This window comes from Hemitrygon akajei, chromosome 7, assembly GCF_048418815.1.
Source record: "Hemitrygon akajei chromosome 7, sHemAka1.3, whole genome shotgun sequence".
Lineage (NCBI taxonomy): Eukaryota > Metazoa > Chordata > Chondrichthyes > Myliobatiformes > Dasyatidae > Hemitrygon > Hemitrygon akajei.
In genome coordinates this window covers 106,079,734-106,098,484 of record NC_133130.1, presented here as the reverse complement: position 1 = coordinate 106,098,484, position 18,751 = coordinate 106,079,734, and the positions used below count along the sequence as shown (strand labels likewise).

At 45.0% G+C, this 18,751-nt stretch overlaps 1 protein-coding gene across 2 annotated transcripts in view; it reads left to right on the top strand.

Moving 5' to 3' along the window:
* The first annotated feature begins 1,171 nt into the window (after positions 1-1,171).
* LOC140730763 (solute carrier family 22 member 2-like) overlaps positions 1,172-18,751 on the top strand; it is a 34,352-nt gene continuing 16,772 nt past the window's right edge. For both annotated transcript variants that reach the window (XM_073051624.1, XM_073051625.1), the window contains exons 1-6: positions 1,172-1,717; positions 5,902-6,005; positions 6,095-6,249; positions 9,324-9,492; positions 9,576-9,690; positions 12,506-12,606. In XM_073051624.1, the coding sequence (XP_072907725.1) occupies positions 1,307-1,717; positions 5,902-6,005; positions 6,095-6,249; positions 9,324-9,492; positions 9,576-9,690; positions 12,506-12,606 (1,055 nt within the window). In that variant the 5' untranslated portion in view covers positions 1,172-1,306. The remainder of the gene's footprint in view (positions 1,718-5,901; positions 6,006-6,094; positions 6,250-9,323; positions 9,493-9,575; positions 9,691-12,505; positions 12,607-18,751) is intronic.

Here is an 18,751-nt window from a genome sequence, read left to right as displayed (position 1 = left end):
TTTTAAAAAAAAATTAAGACCAACCCCCAGTGCCCACAGAGGAAAAAGAAAAGAAATCATGCAAACAACATCGAGCAGCGACAACAGCATTCTGAAGCAAACTGAGTCCTTTGATCCAGATCTCCAGAGCAGAGCAGCCTGTAGTAGGTGCACAGCCTCTATTCAGTTCATTGTCTTAGTGAGGCAAATCACCACAAGCTTTGCAGATACAGAGCACAGCAGCTGGGGGCAGTCTCAGAGCCTTTACGTCATGGAGAGGGGAGCCCCCAGTCATCTGGGCCAGCATTTTAATCATCTGAACCTCACACTAGGGCCCGGCCCCGCTGTGACAAACCGTCTTGGGCCTAGATTTCAACAACTTTCTGCTGAACCTCCTCTGCACCCTTTGCAATGTCAATGGATTTTACTGTATGTTTTGATGTACATGTGATAAATAAATCTGAGTAATGTGTCACCCAGAGCAGCACGTACCTGTACACTCAGTCTGTGGTACGGGGTGGAACCCCCCCCCCCCCCCCCCCGTGTGGTCTTCTGCTGCTGCAGCCCATCCACATCAAGGTTTGACGTGTTGTGCATTCAGAGATGCTCTTCTGCACGCCGCTGTTGTAATGCACGGTCATCTGAGTTGCTGCCGTCTTCCTGTCAGCTTGAACCAGTCTGGCCATGCCCCTCTGCCCTCTCTCATTAACAAGTCATTTTTGCCAACAGATCTGCTGTTCACTGGATGTTTTTTTGTTTCTCGCACCATTTTCTATAAACTCCAGAGACTGTTGTGCATGTAGGTCCCAGGAGATCAGCAGTTTCTGAGATACTCAAACCACCCTGTCTGACACCAGAAATTTTGAAGTCCAGAACAGCGATAACCTAACCCTTGCTATATAGGGAAAGGGAAACCTCACAAGCAAACAAAGGCCACCTCAGATACCTTTCCCATCCCCTGTGTTGCTGTTGGTTACAGATTTTTAAAAGGTTTTATTTAATATTCAGAATTCATCGAAAGCAGAGGAATAAGGGCGTTTTTATTTTGCTTCTCTGCAAAGTGAATGTGTTCCAAGTTGTCTATTAAAGTTGACTCTCAAGAGGTGGTTCCCACTGTTAGTTTGTAACCATCCTGCATAATTTGGTGTCACATTTCACTTGAGCACTCATTTACCAGGTTGGCTAACTCAAATGTCACTGCTTGTTGCTGAGCATCTCTCCTTTGAGCTGAGTGGGGTTTACCTGCTGCGAAGGTTGTAGGTGGCTATACCTTGTGTAGGTGAAAGACTCCCTCTCCTTCCGTTTACCTGAAGGACGATCATTCACCATGCCCACCTTTGATGATGTTCTGGAAGAAGTGGGGGGTTTTGGGCTGTATCAGAAGTTCATCTTTTTCCTTGTGTGCCTCACCTCGGCCATGTTCTCCTACCTGTACGTTGGCTTTGTGTTCCTAGCTGTTACTCCTGACCACTGGTGTAGGAGTCCTGGGGTGGCAGAACTGAGGCAGAAATGCAACTGGTCCCTGGACGAGGAGAAGAACTACACACTCCCCGCAGGACGTCCCGGGATCTCCTCATACAGTCAGTGCGAGAGGTTCGACCTGGATTGGAATTCCTCCTCGATCAGCTGCGACAATCCACTTCCCTTCTCCCGGAATCACTCCCGAGATCTCCCCGTTACGACGTGCCAGGACGGGTGGGAGTTTGAGAACGGCTCAATCTCCAGCATCGTGACTGAGGTAGGTTTTGACTTGGGTCAGAGATATTGTGTCGACCCCATTGGGAAGTCAGCAGAGAGTAGAAGCATCCGTACGTGTGTGGGGGACTGAAGTGATACCCTGGGTACCTCCTCATCATCTTCACGTGTTTTCGTTTGCCTGACCCTTGCTGTCCAAACAAGTTTATGACACTCGCTTCTCCTTTGAGAATCTCTTTGTTCAGTAGCTATCCAGCCACTATAATAGTACTTACTGGGTGAAACTTCGAACAGTACAGCACAAGAACAGGCCTGTTAGCCTTCATCCTGCAAAGATTTATATTAAACATAAACTCTCAAGCATCAGCAGGAAACAAGTTCAATTCCTGGTATTCAATAACTTGGATTGATATCATTCCCGTGAACTAATTAAACTAATGACACTTAATTAAACTAATTCCATCTGTCTGCACATGGTTGATATCTGTTTTAAGAACAGCTTCTACACCTTCTCCATCAGATTTCTGAATGGACAATGAAATGACCCATTATTACTCTCTTTTTGCAATGCTTATTTAATTCATTTGTGTATATATTTCTTATTGTAACTTCTAATATTTTTAATGTATTACACTGCAAGACAAATTTCACAGCATATGACAATGATATTAAAGCTAATTCTGATGTCCCTCCATTCCCCGTATATTTACGTCTAACAGACTCTTAAATGCCTCGACCATCCCTACAGCACATTCCAGGCACCCACCATCCTGTGTTTAAAATAAAAACACTTCCCCAGCAAATCTCCTTTCAACTCCCCCCCCCCCCCCCCCCGCCCCATGTTAAATACATATCCCTATGGCCCTGGGAAAAATGTTATCGGCTTTCTTCTCTACGTCTCAGAATTTGGTATTTATTTTACGCTGGTGCATAAGTACTACACGAGTGTTAATTTTTAACACTTTAATACTCTCGGTTTGACCTGTTCTACATTGGTGAGACACAAGGCAAATTGGAAGGTCACTTTGTCAAGCACCTCACTTCACCTGCCAGAAGATGTAGGATTTCCCAGTGGCCACCCATTTTAATTCTACTTCCCATTCCGACACATTGTTCCACCGCCTCCTATGCTACTATGATAGGCCACGCTCAGATCAGAGGAGCAGTACCTCTTATTCAATTTAGGAACCCTCCAACCAGATGCTATGTACATTGATTTCCCTAATTTTCAGTTATTTCTCCCCCTCCCCATCCCCTTCTCTCTTTTTCAGTTCCCCATTTCAGCTCCCCTCTCACCCCTTCTCACCGATCCATCATCTCCCTCTGGTGCCCCTCCTCCTCCCTTTTCACTGTCCGTTCCGGTGAGATTCCATCTTATACTCCTCCTTCTCCACCCCCCCCCCCCCACCAATTCTTATTCTGGCTTTTCCCCGCATTCCATTCCAGCCCCGATGAAGGGTCTCAACCCGAAACATCAGCTCTTTATTCCCTTCCGTAGATGCTGCCTGACCTGCTGAGTTTCTCCAGCATTTTACATGGATTTCCAGCATCTGCAGAGTTTCTTGAGTTAACATTTGACTAATTATATTCCTTAATACACCATGGAAAGATCTAGTGGGTGGAGTGATAGAAATCCAAGTTACCAAATGCAGTCACATCCTACTGAGTGTTTAATTTAGCTCATTGTCGAGTGTAGATTAGCAGGGCAGCAACAACTGAATGAGAGGGTACAGCCCGGCTGTTCTACAAAATCAACTTTGAAAAATGACAACTAATATTATGATGATAAAAACGTAAGGAGCTCTCTCCACAGTTGTTTGAGGTCATATAATGTGATAAACTGAATTTAAAACACTCCACAGCTCTGCATTGAGCTTGACTGCACGTGTTACAGAACTGAGGGGCCTCGGAGCGCTCAGCGTTCACGGAAAGCCGTATCACAGGCAGGTAGAGTGGTGAAGAAGGACTTTGCCACACGGGCCTTCATCGGTCAACATTGGGTAGAGTTTTGGTCACCCTGTCATAGGAAGGATGTTTTTAAACTAGAAAGGGTGCGATCTAGGTTTACTAGGACCCGGACCTAGGGGCCTGAATCACAAGGAGAAGAGTCACTGGCTGTGATGTTATTCCCTGGGACGCAGGAGGTTGTGGGGTGGTCTGATAAAGGTGCAGAGGGTCATGAGGTGTACAGACAGACTGAAAGGCCATGGCATTTTTCCTCCCCAGGGAGGGGATTGATTAAAAACAAGAGGGCATAGATGCCAAGACCACTAGATAATGAGAGGCAAACAATTCAGTGCACACCAAAGGATGTAAATGAGGAAGGGGACAAGGCATAGGACAGAATGCGGGGATGTAGTTAGCTGTTCCTGGATAGCTGTGGGTCTCAGGTGAGCTCTGGGAGAGGTGGAGAAAAAACGTAAACACATGAGACTCTGCAGATGCTGGAAATCCAGAGCAACACACACACAATGCTGGAGGAACTCAGCAGGCCAGACAGCATCCTGATGAAGGGTCTCGGCCTGAAACATCAATTGTTTATCTCTCGGCATAGAGGCTGCCTGACCTGCTGAGACCCTGCAACATTTTGTGTGTGTTGCTCTGGAAGAAGTGCTGGGTGAGGGGTCGATGGGCAGCTGGGTTGATAGAGAGGATTTGGTGAGGGAGCAATTGTACTGAGAAAGGGAAAGGCAATTGAAGATAAAATCCTTTTATGATGGAAGCAGTTCAAGCAGTATCTTTGGAAACAGAATCTGTCGACATTTCAAGTTAAAGACCCTTCATCAGACTCTCATCCCTAAAATATGCTTTTCATCTCAGATTTTTAGCATCTGTAATTTCAATTTGTTTTACACAAGTTCTGAAACTGGGTTTTGTAAAGGGATCAAGGCCAACTAAAGTGGAGCTGAAGTTTTTTTCTCAGAAAGGAGAGAGTTTAATTGTAGACTGATGCATCCGCACACTGAGAGACAATGAACTGTAGATGATGGGATTAGGAGCAACAAGTGATCCGCTGGAGGAACTCAGCGAGTCCGACAGTATCTGGGTTGGGTGGTGGGCGGGTGGGGGAACATTCGCCTGCAGGGCTTCTCTAGAGTTTGTTTAATGATGCCCATAAGAACAAGAGGAGAGCGCCAGTTCCTCTCCAGTTCGAGAAGGCGTAAGTCAAGAGCTGGGTCCATAATGGAGTGGAATTCGAAGCCCTAGCATTGATGGTGAGAGGCATAAAAATAGCAGGGGGAGGGTCAGCAATCTAAAGGCAGTACGTGGTGGGGATGCACACGCAGTGGCCACTTTCAAAGGCATAGGAGGGGGCTACTGAGTGTATCTCTATATGATCATGGTCTTCTGCTGCTGCAGCCCAGCCGCTTCAATGTTCGGCATGTTGTGTGTTCAGAGACGCTCCTCTGCACACCACTGTTGTAACGCGTGGTTATCTGAGTTACTGTCAGCTTGGACCAGTCTGGCCATTCTCCTCTGACCTCTCTCATCAACAAGGCATCTTCGCCCTCTTAAATCTCTCTTGTCCCCACCCTGAAACCTTTATTTCTCCCAAAGAAAAGAAAATTAAGTACTTGTTCAACCGTTGCTCACAAAATGCACTCTATGGCCACTTTATTAGGCACACCTGTACGCCTGCTCTTTAATGCAAATACCTAATCAGCCAATTACGTGAGAGCAGCTCAATGCATAAAAGCATGCAGACACTGTCAAGAGGTTCAGACCAAATATCAGAATGTGATCTCAGTGACTTTGACCGTGGAGTGATTGTTGGTGCCGGATGGGATGGGTTCAGTATCTCAGGAACTGCTGATCTCCTGTGAGATTTCACACAGCAGTCTCCGGAGTTTATAGAGAATGGTGAGAAAAACAAAAAAAGACATCTGGGGCACCAGTTCCGTGTGAAAAAAACACTTTGTTATTGAGAGAGTCAGAGGAGAACGGCCAGACTGGTTCAAGCTGATGGGAGGGTGACAGTGACTCAAATAACCACACGTTACAACAGTGGTGTGCAGGAGAGCATCTCCGAATGCACAACACGTCGAATCATGAAGTGGATGGGCTGCAGCAGCAGAAGACAATGAACGTAGATGCTGTGGCCATTTTATTAGGTACAGGAGGTGACTAGTAAAGTGGCCATGGTGTGTTTGTTGACAGGATCTGGGGTCTCTCTCCAGAACAAAGCCATGGCTACAGCACAGTTCTCTGTCCGTGTGTTTCTCACAGTTTGAGCTGGTGTGTGCCGATGCCTGGAAGGTCGACCTGACTCAAGCTTGTCTCAATCTGGGCTTCATGCTTGGAACAATAGTCATGGGATACGCTGCAGACATGTAAGTATAATGGTGGTGGACAATCAGAAGCTTGGGATGCAATGGTCACATTCTTAGCGTTTAACATTGTATATTTCCCCCCTTTTTAGGTTTGGCAGAAAACTCAGCTTCTTATCCGCAACCTTCGTGACTTCAGTGGTGGGGCTTATTGTTGTGTTCTTGCCAAACTACACCTGGTTTGTGATCTTCCGAACGTTCCAGGGCGTGTTCAGTAAGGGATGCTGGCTGTGTGCATACGTCTTCAGTAAGAGGAATCCTTCCACCTGCCGTTTAGTGATACGTCTCGGTTGTTACTAGCGCTGCAGTAAACAGGCATCTCTGGCAAGAGTATCGTGCTGCTGTGTTTCAGAAAGCCTAAGAAACAGAAAACCTACAGCACAATACAGGCCCTTCGGTCCACAAAGTTGTGCCAAACATGTCCCTACCTTAGAAATTTCTAGGCTTACCCATAGCCCTCTATTTTTCTAAGCTCCACGTACCTATCCAAAAGTCTCTTAAAAGACCCTATCGTATCCACCTCCACCACAGTTGCTGGCAGCCCATTCCACGTACTCACCACTCTCTGCGAAAAAACTTACCCCTGACATCTCCTCTGTACCTACTTCCAAGCACCTTAAACCTGTGTCCTCTTGTGGCAACCATTTCAGGCCTGGGAAAAAGCCTCTGCCTATCTACACGATCAATGCCTCTCATCATCTTATACACCTCTATCAGGTCACCTCTCATCCTCCATCGCTCCAAGGAGAAAAGGCCGAGTTCACTCAACCTGTTCTCATAAGGCATGCTCCCCAATCCAGGCAACATCCTTGTAAATCTCCTCTGCACCCTTTCTATGGTTTCCACATCCTTCCTGTAGTGAGGTGGTTTGAACTGAGCACAGTACTCCAAGTGGGGTCTGACCAGGGTCCTATATAGCTGCAACATTACCTCTCGGCTCCTAAATTCAGTTCCACGATTGATGAAGGCCAATATATCATATGCCTTCTTAACCACAGAACCTTCTTAACCTAAGCAGCCAATTGTACTTTGATGGGCACACGGACATTCATTATGGTTTCATTTATGATTAGCAAGTTCAAGTTTATTGTCATTATAATGCTGTACAAATTAAGCTTTTTGCTGCAGCATCACAAATATGACAATCCTGAATTACCTAGACTTAAACTAACACAAGGGATTCTGTAAATGACGGAAACCCAGCCTATTACACGCAAATGCTAGAGGGTTTCAGCAGGTCAGGCATCATCTATGGAGAGGAATAAACAGTTGACATTCTGGGCTGAGGCCCTTCATCAGGACTGTGGAAAGGAAGGAGGAAGAAGCCAGAATTCGCATTATTAAACTAACATATCACCATATACAACTCTGAGATTTATTTTCTTGTGGGCATACTCAATAAGTCCATGCTAGAATAATAACAGTAACAGAATCGTTGAAAGAATGCACCACCTGGGCGTTCAACCAGAGTGCAGAGAGCAAACTACGCAAATAGAAAAAGAAAAAATAATAAATAAACAATAAATGTCGGGAATATGAGATGATGAGTCCTTGAAAGTGAGTCCATGGGTTGTGGGAATGTTTCAATGATGGGGCAAGTGAAGTTATCCCCTTTGGTTCCAGAGTCTGATAGTTGAGGGGGAATAACTGTTCCTGAACCTGGTGATGAGAGTCTTGAGGCTCCTGTACCTTCTTCCTGATGGCAGCAGCAAGAAGAGAGCGTGTCCTGGGTGGTGGGGGTCCCTGATGAAGGATGCTGCTTTCCTGCGTTTCGTGTAGATGTGCTCAGTGGTGGGGAGGGCTTTAGCTGTGGTGACTGGGCTGTATCCACTACTTTGTGTAGGATTTTCCTCATCATTTATGCTTTATTTTACTTGCAAATCTTTGTTTAAAATATACCACAGATGATTCCTCTTGGATATTTGTGTTAATGTAAAATGCTCCTCTTGGTAATTAATGACTGTCAAAATGCACAGTCTCGTGTTGAACTGTAGGCTTTGGTAGGTAATGATCTGTGATATAGCTGGGCTTTGTCTAATGTAAATGAAAGTCGAAATACATGCCGATCTGGGCAATCTAAAATGCTAGAAACACTTGGGGCCAGGCAGTATCTGTGGAAAGAGAAGCAGGTCATGTTGGGATCTAAGATCCCTTGTCTTTTCCCTGATCTGTTACATTGACTGGTTAACGCACTCAGACACACACACACACACACACACACACCAACGCGTACAGCTGACCTGCTGAGGGTTCCTTGTATTGTTTTTATTCATCACGTAAGGGTGGCCATTATTCCCATTGTTCCGTTAATGTGAAATGCACGGCACCTTGCTGTCTAATGAAGTGTGAGAGCTGATAGTGCACTAGAGACTGCTGGAGTTTGAGGTTCTGTTCAACAATAGCGATAGGGAGTTCTGTCGAGCTCCCACTGTAAAATCAGTGGGATGATTCTTTTGAGTATGTGTTCCCATCCTGGGCAGTCCCATAAGGAACAGAGCCCTGCCAAACTCTGGAGAGAGAAATAACCACCATTTCATGTTCAAAGTACATTTATTATCAAACGTCTGTATACCATATATAACCTTGAGATTCGTCTTCTTGCAGGCAGCCACAGAACAAAGAAACCCGATAGAACCCGATAGACTGTCAAAGACCAAACGTGCAGAAAAAAATAGTGACAAACAATAAAAGCAAGCAACTGATTTAGAACTGGTGTTCACGAAAGTGCCACGAAGCCAGTCACAGCCGATCCAGGAGCTCATCGGATGCAGACCTCAGCCTCGGTTCAGCACAGAGATGAATAAACCTCGTGCGCAGCAAGCTGAGCACCTGCCCATCCCCTTCTTCCGGCCCCAACACCCTGACCTTTTCAATCTGCCTGGTGCTTAAATCAGCCAAACACTGGGCTGTTCCTCACTCTCAGGCCTGGGCCTGCCACCTCAGCCTGGCCCGGGTGCTTAACTCGGTCAAACATCGACTTGTTACTCGCTCCTGGGACTCTCCACCAGAACAGGGAAAAGATGAAGGATCCCTGACCTGAAACTGTATCTGCTCCTCTTCCCACAGATGCTGTCTGATTTGCTGAGCGTTTCCAGCATTTTCTGCTGTTTTAAAATTTCAGATTTCCAACATTTATATTTATTTAAGTTTTCACTTACACAGGTTTGAAACATTACAAGCAGGTTGCAGAAACACTGTGACATTTATGGTGTGGTAACCGTGACCAGTTTGGGAGGGCTCCCATTGCAGAGCACCGTGCACGGTGTCCGCTTTCCCCTGCAGCGAGCTCGCCGCGTCATTGAACTGTGTTTTCTGCTTCAGTTACAGAACTGGTGGGGCTGGAGTACCGGAGAACAGTGGGCATTCTGTACCAAGTCTGCTACAGTACCGGCATGATGATACTCCCAGCCGTTGCTTACCTCGTCCCAGACTGGCGGAATCTGCAGCTGGCTACCACCATCCCCAACTTCCTCTTCCTCACTTACTACTGGTAACGTCTGCACACATCAGCGGCACGCGGGCAGCCGAACCCAGATGTGGCCACACAGTAACGGGCTGTGCTCTTCTCCACAGGCTGATCCCAGAGTCTCCCAGGTGGCTGCTCTCCCAGAACAAGAACTCCCAGGCCATGACTGTCATCCAAAAGATGGCCAAGATGAACGGGGCGAGTCTCTCGCAAAAATACGAGGTGAATACATGAATATCTTTGCTCATTTAACTGTTCCAAGCTGCTCTTTAATTCACTGTGTTTGTGGAACGAGGCCAAAGCGTGGAGTCTGTCTAATATGGTGTAGACGTCCCGGTCGGTGAGGACACTAGCCTTCCAGAACACAGAACACCACAGCCCAGCGCAGACCCTTCAGCCCACAATGTCCTAACCACCCCCAAGCTCAATCTAACTCTTCCCTCCCACATCACCCTCCATTTTCCTGTCATCCACGTGCTTATCTTAAATGTCCCTAATCTATCCCCCTTGACCACCTTCCCTTGCAGACTATTCCATGCACCCGCCACTGTCTGTGCAAAGACTTACCTCTGACATTCCCCCCCCCCCCATACATCCTTCCAGTCACCTTAAAATTATGCCCCCTTGTATTAGCCATTCCCATAGTTGGAAAAAGTTCCTGGCTGTCCACCTGATCTATACCTCTTATCATCTTGTACACTTTTATCAAGTTACCTCTCATCCTTCTTCAGCCTTAGCTCTCTTAGACTTCCCCATGTGAAGACCTCAGGCTCCAGAGCCCAGATAGAAGGGTACAAGACATCGAGTAAATAAAGTGTGGTTCAGGTACTTCATTCTTATTGTCACAGCTACTGAGATGCAGTAAAAGCTATTTATATGCATGCCATACAGAGTGTGGCCTACAGACAGATCACGCCATACGTATGTATATCATATAACCGTATAACAATTACAGCACGGAAACAGGCCATCTCGGCCCTTCTAGTCCGTGCCGAACATTTACTGTCACCTAGTCCCACCTACCTGCACTCAGCCCATAACCCTCCATTCCTTTCCTGTCCAATACCTATCCAATCAAGGTAGTGTAAAGAAATACAGAGTGGAGAATACACTGTGGTAGTTACTGGGAAGGTGTGGAGAACATAAGACATAACAGCAGAATTAGGCCATCCTCTTCATCAAGTCTGCTCCGCCAGTCCATCATTGCTGATTTTTTTAAATCTCTCTCAACCTCATTCTCCTGCATTCTCCCCACAACCTTTGATGCCCTTACTAATCAAGAACCTATCAACCTCCATTTTAAATACATCCAATGACTTGGCCTCCGCAGCCTCCTGTGGCAATGAATTCCACAGATTCACCACCTTCTAGTGCAGGCAGACAGGGGTTCCCAACCTGGGGTCCAAGGACCCTTTGCTTAATGGTATTGGTCCATTGCATAAAAATGCCGGAGAAATGTACTATCAAGCTGAAGATCAGCTTCTATCCATATTATGAGATCCTTGAATGGATCTCTCACACACTGACAAACCCTGAGTGAGACAAACGAAATATGAGGGCCACAACAAGGTTTATTGGGAGTTCAGGAGTTCATCTTTCTGTGTATGAGAGATCTGTTCAAGGGTTTTATAACAGGGGTAGAAGCTGTTCTTCGGCTTGATAGTACATAAGCTTTTACATCCTCTGCCTAAAGGGAGGGGAGAAGAAGAGAGTGTGTCTGGAATGGGAGGGGTCCTTGATTATTTTGGCTACTTTCCCAAGGCAGTGGAGATTGTAGACAGAGGCAACGGAGAGGAGGGCAGCTGTTTTTGTGATGGACTGGGTTGTGTTCACAACTCTGCACTTTCTTATGGTCTTGGGCCAAGCAGTTCCCATTCCAAATTGTGGAATGTGGTACAGCGGGCAAAATTGGTGAGCATCGTTGGAGATGGGCTGAATTTCCTTAGCCTTCTGAGGACGTGGAGGCATTGGTGTGCTTTTATGGCCATAGTATCAACCTGGCTGAAGCAAGCCAAATTGTTGGTGATATTTACTCCTAAGAACTTGAAGCTGTTGAGATTCCACTGAGTGGGATTCTATGTGGAGATGTAGAGAAGCATCAAGGCAATCTGGACAAGTTGGGTGAGTGGACAAACACATGGCAGATGCAGTGTAACACAGATAAATATCAGAGTGGCATGAGAGCATAGCAGTTAGCACAATGCTTTACGGTTTCAGCTGGAAGACCAGAGTTCAATTCCCTCAGCTGTCTGTACCTTCTCCCCGTGACCACATGAGTTTCCTCCAGGCTCTCTAGTCTCCTCTCATTCCAAAGATGTATGGTTAGGGTTAGTGAGTCGTGGGCATGCTATGTTGGTATTGGAAGTGTGGTGATTTAATTTGATGCAAAATAACACATTTTACTATTTATTTCGATGTGTATCTGTCAAATAGAACTAACTTTTAATCTTTAAGATCTTCTTTATGAAGTTATCCACCTTCGTAGGGAAGCAAAGTGGTGGGGTATTACTGCAGTGGAGATGAACAAGGAAGTGTAGAGGTTCATAAAGATCTGATCTTTGTGTACCTGCTATTACGTTTGATTTCTCCACTGTACAGGAGACCACATTGTGAGTGAAGCACACTAGAATGGAAGCACAGACAACTCACTGCTTCACCCGGAGGGTCTGCCTGGCTCCCATGGTGGTGGGAAGGGAAGAAGTGCATCTCTACCTGAGAGGAGGTAGTTGGAAAGGACTAAAGTCACATTCGGAAGATGGAGGCAGAGGGGAAGCTGTGTACGATGGTGGAATGTCTTTGACGCTGATGGAAATTGCGGAGATTGATTGGTTGAATGCGGGGGCAGGTGGGGTAGAAGATAAGGATAAAAGAGACCCTACTTCTTATCCTTCATGGGAGGAGAAGGGTTTGTGCCAGATTCTGAAAAGGGGACATGTGGCTGAGAACACTACGGTGGACAAACTCAATGCCTCTGCTCTGAGATCATTGTCCTTAGTTTTCTTTAATCCAACACTTTTGTAACTTCTTTACTGTCTAGAAAGTTGAAGAGAGCAGTGAAGACTTGGGCCGCCCATCATTCGTAGACCTGGTACGAACTCCGCAGATAAGGAAACACACCCTTATCTTGATGTACAATTGGTGAGATGGTGCTTCTGTAATTGTTTCATTCTAGATGGGCCATTGGGAGAAGTTTTCATCCTAAGTGTATGTTTGAGATCTTCTGCTACTGTAGCCCATCCTCTTCAAGGTTCAATGTGTTGTACATTCAGAGATGCTCTTCTGCGCGCCACTGATGTTACACATGGTTATTTGAGTTAGCCATCTTCCTGACAGCTTGAACCAGTCTGGCCATTCTCCTCTGATCTCTCTCATTAACGAGGTGTTTTCACCCACAGAACTGCAGCTCTCTGGGTGCTTTTTAAAAAAGTTTTTTGGCACTGTTCCCTGTAATCTCTAGAGACGGTTGTGCATGAAAATCCCAGGAGATCAGCAGTTTCTGAGATACTCAAACTGCCCCGTCTGGCATCAACAATCATTCCACAGTCAAAGTCACTTAGATCACATTTCTTCCCCATTCTGATCTTTGGTCTGAACAAAAATGGAACCTCTTGACCATGTCTGCATTCTTTTATGCACTGGGTTGCTGCCACGTGATTGGCTGATTAGATATTAGCATTAATGCACAGGTATACCTAATAATATGGCCACTGAATATTCAAACAAAAATCCAGTGTTAAAAACGTGAGGTATGAAGAAGAGGACAAATTTCAGTCATTTAGCCAAACTCTGAACTAGTCCTAATGGAGCTTGGTCATAGAGTCACAGAGCAATACGGTGTGAATATAGGCCATTTGACCCAACCAGTGCTAATTTCCTGCATTCAGCCTATATCCCTCTAAGCTGTGCCCTTGCACGTACTTGTCCAAGTGTTCTTTAAATATTATTGTTCCTGCCTTGACTACTTTCTCTGGCCGCTTGTTCCATGTACTCACCATCCTCTGTGTGATAAAATCGTCCCTCAGGTCCTTTTTCAAGTTTTGCCCTTCAGACGAACCTATGCCCTCTAGTTTTAGACTCCCTTATCCTGGGGAAAAGACTATTACTATCCTCCTTATATCTGTCTCATACTTTTAAACACCTCTATGCGGGTGTCCTTCTCAAGTCCACAATATCTCCTGTCTGCTCCAAGTTTGCCCCTCATTCTCTCGTGCTCCAGGAAGCAAAGTCCTAGTCTGGCCAACCTCTCTCTGTAACTCAGGCCTCCATAAATCTTCTCTGCATTCTTTTCAGTTCAACCATGTCTCTTCTACAATGGCGTGACCAAAACTGCACACAGTACTCCAAGTGTGGCCTCACCAGCAACTTGTACAACTACAATATAATGTCTCATCTCTTACACCAATGAAGGCCAGCATCCTAAATGCCTTGTTCACCACCCTGTCTATCTGTGATGCTCCTTTCATTGAACTATGTACTTGCCGGGTGGGGATACATCTCTACCAAAGGAGGTGTAAGGTGCCTCTTCCCTCTGCTAGCCTGCAGGTTACCCTTAGGTAAAGCGTAGCACCTGCTTATCCCCCGATCAGGGTCACATAAAGCCATGGGAGCTGATGGTGGATGGTCGTATGAGCATCTGGTGCTGATCACAAGTCCTGGTTATGTGACCACCAACACCGGGCAGACAATTTCTGAAGAGTATTGATAATGGCTAGTATCACCTGTCTTGTAAAGACACTGCTCAGAAAAGGCAATGGCAAACCACTTCTGTAGAACATTTGTCAAGAACTATCATGGTTATAGAAAGACTGTGATCACCTACGTTATACAACATGGCACACAATAAATGAATGAACGAACTCCTAGGCCCCTCTGTTCCATTGCATTCCCTACCATTCTAGTAAATTCCTTCATTTTCTAAATTACATCACCTCTCACTTGTCTGTACTGAAATCCATTTGCCACTTCCATAACTGATCAAGAGCCCCCTGTAGTCTACGATAACCTTCTTTGCTAAAAACAACACCTCCTAATTTTGTGTCATCTGCAAATTTATGGATAAAGCCTTGTGCATTCAGATCTAAAACATTTATTTAAGTAATGAATAACAAGGGTCCCAACACTAACCCCTGTGGCACATCACTAGTCACTGGCCTCCATTCTGAGAAAAACCTTCAACACTATCCTATGCCTCTCATTGCTGGGCCAATTTTGAATTTATATCAATTCCCAGGAATCCATGGGACTTAACCTCCAGATCAGTCTGCCATAGACCTTCTTGAGGGCCTTGCTAAAATCCAAGTAGACAACACCCACACATTAACCCTAGCCCTAACCCTAATCTACCTTTTTTTTTACCTCATCAGCGAACTCTAAAAGGCTCATCAAGATGGCTTCCCACACACAAAGCTGTGCAGACTCCTCTTAATCAGTCTTTGGAATGCCCTGATAAAGAAACAGTCACATAAAGCTTGAATGAGTGCAGAAAGATTAACGAAGATGTTACTGGAACTCAAGAAACTGATTTATAGGGAGAGGTTGGGCAAATTAGGACTCCATTCCTTGGAACGTAGAAGAATGAGGGGTAACCTTATAGAAGTTTTAAAATCATGAAGGGTGTTAATACACTGCTGACTGTAAGTGCGTTCTCACTGTGACTGCATGGTTTCCTACGGGTGCTCCAGTTTCTATCCACATTTCAAAGACTTACTGGTTGGTAAGTTAATTGTTCATTGTAAACTGTCCCATGATTCAGCTAGGGTTGAATTGGGGGTTGCTGGGTGGTGTGGGTCAAAGGGCAGGAAGGGCCTATTCTGTGCGGTGATTCAGTAAGTTAATTAATTAATAAGTTGAATGCACACAGTCTGTTTCCCATGGTTAGGATCCAACAGCTAAACGGCATAGGCTTAAGGTGAGAGGAGAGAGACTGAATAGGAATCTGAGGGGCAACTTTTTCACTTGAGTGGGGGGGAGGTATTGTGGTATAGAAATGGAACAAGCAGCCAGCGGAACTGGTTGAGGCATGTACATTAACAACATTTAAAATACACTAGGATGTGCACATGGATAGGAAAGATTTTGAGGGACGTGGGTCAAATGACGACAAATGGGGATAGTTTAGCTGTGAATCTCAGTCAGCATGGATGAATTGGGCAGAAGGGCCTGTTCTGTGCTTTACGACTCTTCAACTCCATGATCTTGCCAAGAACAATCATGGTCATGGATAGAACAACGGCAAGAAATGAGTCATCCTCACAAGCAAAGCAGTGGTCAGATTAAGGACAGATGGAAGACCGTGATCACCCACGTCATATGACATGTCACACAATGATGATGATAACCTCTATGAACAACTTCAAATGTGTGGCAGGCTTATTTATAGTTTCCAGGCCGTTATATTTTGTCACAGTCCCAGTTTCATGTAAATGTGAAGCAAATGTGGAGTCACAGAGATGTAGAGCTCAGAAGCAGGTCCATCAGCACATAACATCTACACCTTCTGTTGTACGACCTACACAAAACTCATTCACCCGTTTTACATCTACAGCCTTCTATGCCTTGACAGTTCAATGACTTCAAAGATTCAAGGCGCATTTATTATCAAAGTACGTATGCAGTATACAACCCTGAGATTCGTCTTCCTGCAGACAGCCATGGAACGAAGAAACACCCTGGAACCCATTCAAAGAAAACTCAATGGGCAAAACAACCCAAATCCAGTAAATGGCAAAAAATGTGTGAAAAGCACCCAGGATATTAAACATCAAACTGCAGAGTCCTAGACAGGTATATGGAGAAATTTAAGGTGGGGGGTTATATGGGAGGCAGGGTTTGAGGGTCGGCACAACACTGTGGGCCGAAGGGCCTGTAATGTGCTGTACTATTCTATGTTCTATGAAACGGATACTTATGCAGATCCCTCTAAAATGCTGTGAGAATCTCTGCTTCTACCACCACTTCAGAGAGCGCATTTCAGTTATTGTTTCATTTGTATTTATTTATGCATCAGAAGGTACAGTGAAATGTGTCATTTGTGTTAACAAACACACCCGAGGATGTGCTGGGGGCAGCCCGTTATTCTCGTCACACAAGATAGGTGAAGCCAGGTGGGTAGGAAAGGTAAAGGGCTGGAGAGGAGGGAATCTGATAGGAGAGGAGAGTCGACCAGGGGAGAAAGGGAAGGACGAGGGGATGCAGGGGGAGGTGAAAGGCAGGTGTGAAGAGATAAAGAGATCAGAATGGGAAATAGAAGAAGGAGGGGAATGGAAATACTTTTTTTTCCAGAAGGAGACCAGTTGGAATATGATGTGTTGCTCCTCCACCCTGAGGGTGGCCTTATCTTGGCACAAGAGGAGTCTATGGACCAACACGTTGGAACAGGAATGGGAGTTAAAATGTTTGGCCACCAGGAGTTTGTGCTTTTGGCAGATGGAGTGGAGGTGCTTGACGAAGCACTGCCCCAATTTATAATGGGACTCACCAATGTCGAAGAGGCTGCTTGAGAACAAACCGAACACAATACACAGAAAGGTGACAGAGAAAAGGCAGAAATATCAGGAAGGACCCTACCCATCTTGTATTTTCCACTCCCATCAGGGAAGAGGCTACAATGCATCCATGTTGTGACCACTGGACTCAAAAATGGATGCTTTAGGCTGGTCAACACCTTGACCCATTAGCCCATCTCCACTACATCATCTAGCTTTATGAACGTACAGTCTTTGTATGCATCATTTACTTGTTATAGGATTGCTTTTAGATTTATATTTATTGTACTTTTTGTGCTTACTATGTTTTTCTTTATGCTACATCGGATCCAGAGTAACAATCATTTCTTTCTCCTTTACACTCGTATACTGAAGAATGGCAATATACAATCTTTAAGCTTGAATTTTGAATACGACATTAAACATGACTAATTTCTACTGGAAACATTGCCCGCCTTTCAGAACTGTGCTGTGAGAGAGTGGCTGGACTGGCTAATCCCGGGTCTCTGGACCTGCCTCACCAACTCTCCTGTGAAGCTCTGTGGTAAAGAGCTGGGACAGCTTGGGGAAGCTTTACTTGTTTCAAATGTGAATTAAGAATCCATCAGGAAAGTCAGAAATTTTGTGAGTCACTTGCTTGTATTTACTGCTGTTCATAAATTAGGTGCCTGTAACCCAGTAAAGTGCTGAACTGGCACTGTGGCTGTTGCTCACTTTTGGGGACTCTGTGTTCACGTTCTGTGTTTTATTTGTTTACTTTTTCATTGTTTGTGTGTTTTGTCCTTTTTCGCACATTGGATGTTTGTCGATCTTGGTTGTGTAGGGTTTGTGGGCTCTACTGTCTTTCTCTGTTTTGTGGCTGCCTGCAAGGAGACGAATCTCAGGGCTGTATATGGTATGCATACTTTGATACTAAATGTACTTTGAACTGTGATTTCAGATTTCCAACACCTGCAGTCTTTTGCTTTTCGGCTCTATGCTTACAGTTATAAAGAAAGGCAAGATGAAAGTGTTAGCCATTTCAATGGGCAGTTTCCTCTAAAAGTTCAATGTGAATTTTATTATCAAACTACACGTATATCACCATATACAGCCCTGAGATTATTCATCTTGTAGGAATACTCAGCAAATCTATGGAACAGGATCAGTGAAAGATCAACCAGAGTGCTGAAGACAACAGACTGTGGAAATACAAATATAAATAAATTGCAATAAATAACAAGAACGTGAAATAATGAGATAAAGAGTCCTTGAAAGTGAAGTCAGTGGTTATGGGAACCTGTCCTTCTACACGTGGGATTAAGCCATCGAGGAGCTGATCCAGAAAAATCACTGGATCATGCCTTGTGTGGGAATGTGGGAAAATTCCAGGAAAATGACTTCAGGTTATCAAGACGAATACCGCATCTATTTAAGACTTGTATTATTCCTTCTTTATTTCTCATTGGTTTTCATTAAGTTATTGCAACATATAGTGATTAGAATAGATAAGGTTAATTGAAATAATGTTGAAGGTTACTTATATCTCCCTAGGTGTATGGATAATGCATGAAACATAGAACATTACAGCACAGTACTGGTCTTTTGGCCCTCAATGTTGTGACAAACTTCTACCTACTCCAAGGTCAATCTAACCCTTACTTTCCATGTTACCCTCCATTTTTCTGTCATCCATGTGTCTATCTAAGAGTCTCTTAAATGTTCCTAATTTAAGTGCTTCTATTACCACCCCTGGCAGGATGTTCCACGCACCCACCACTCCCGGTGTAAAAAAACACATCCTCCTGACATCCTCCTGC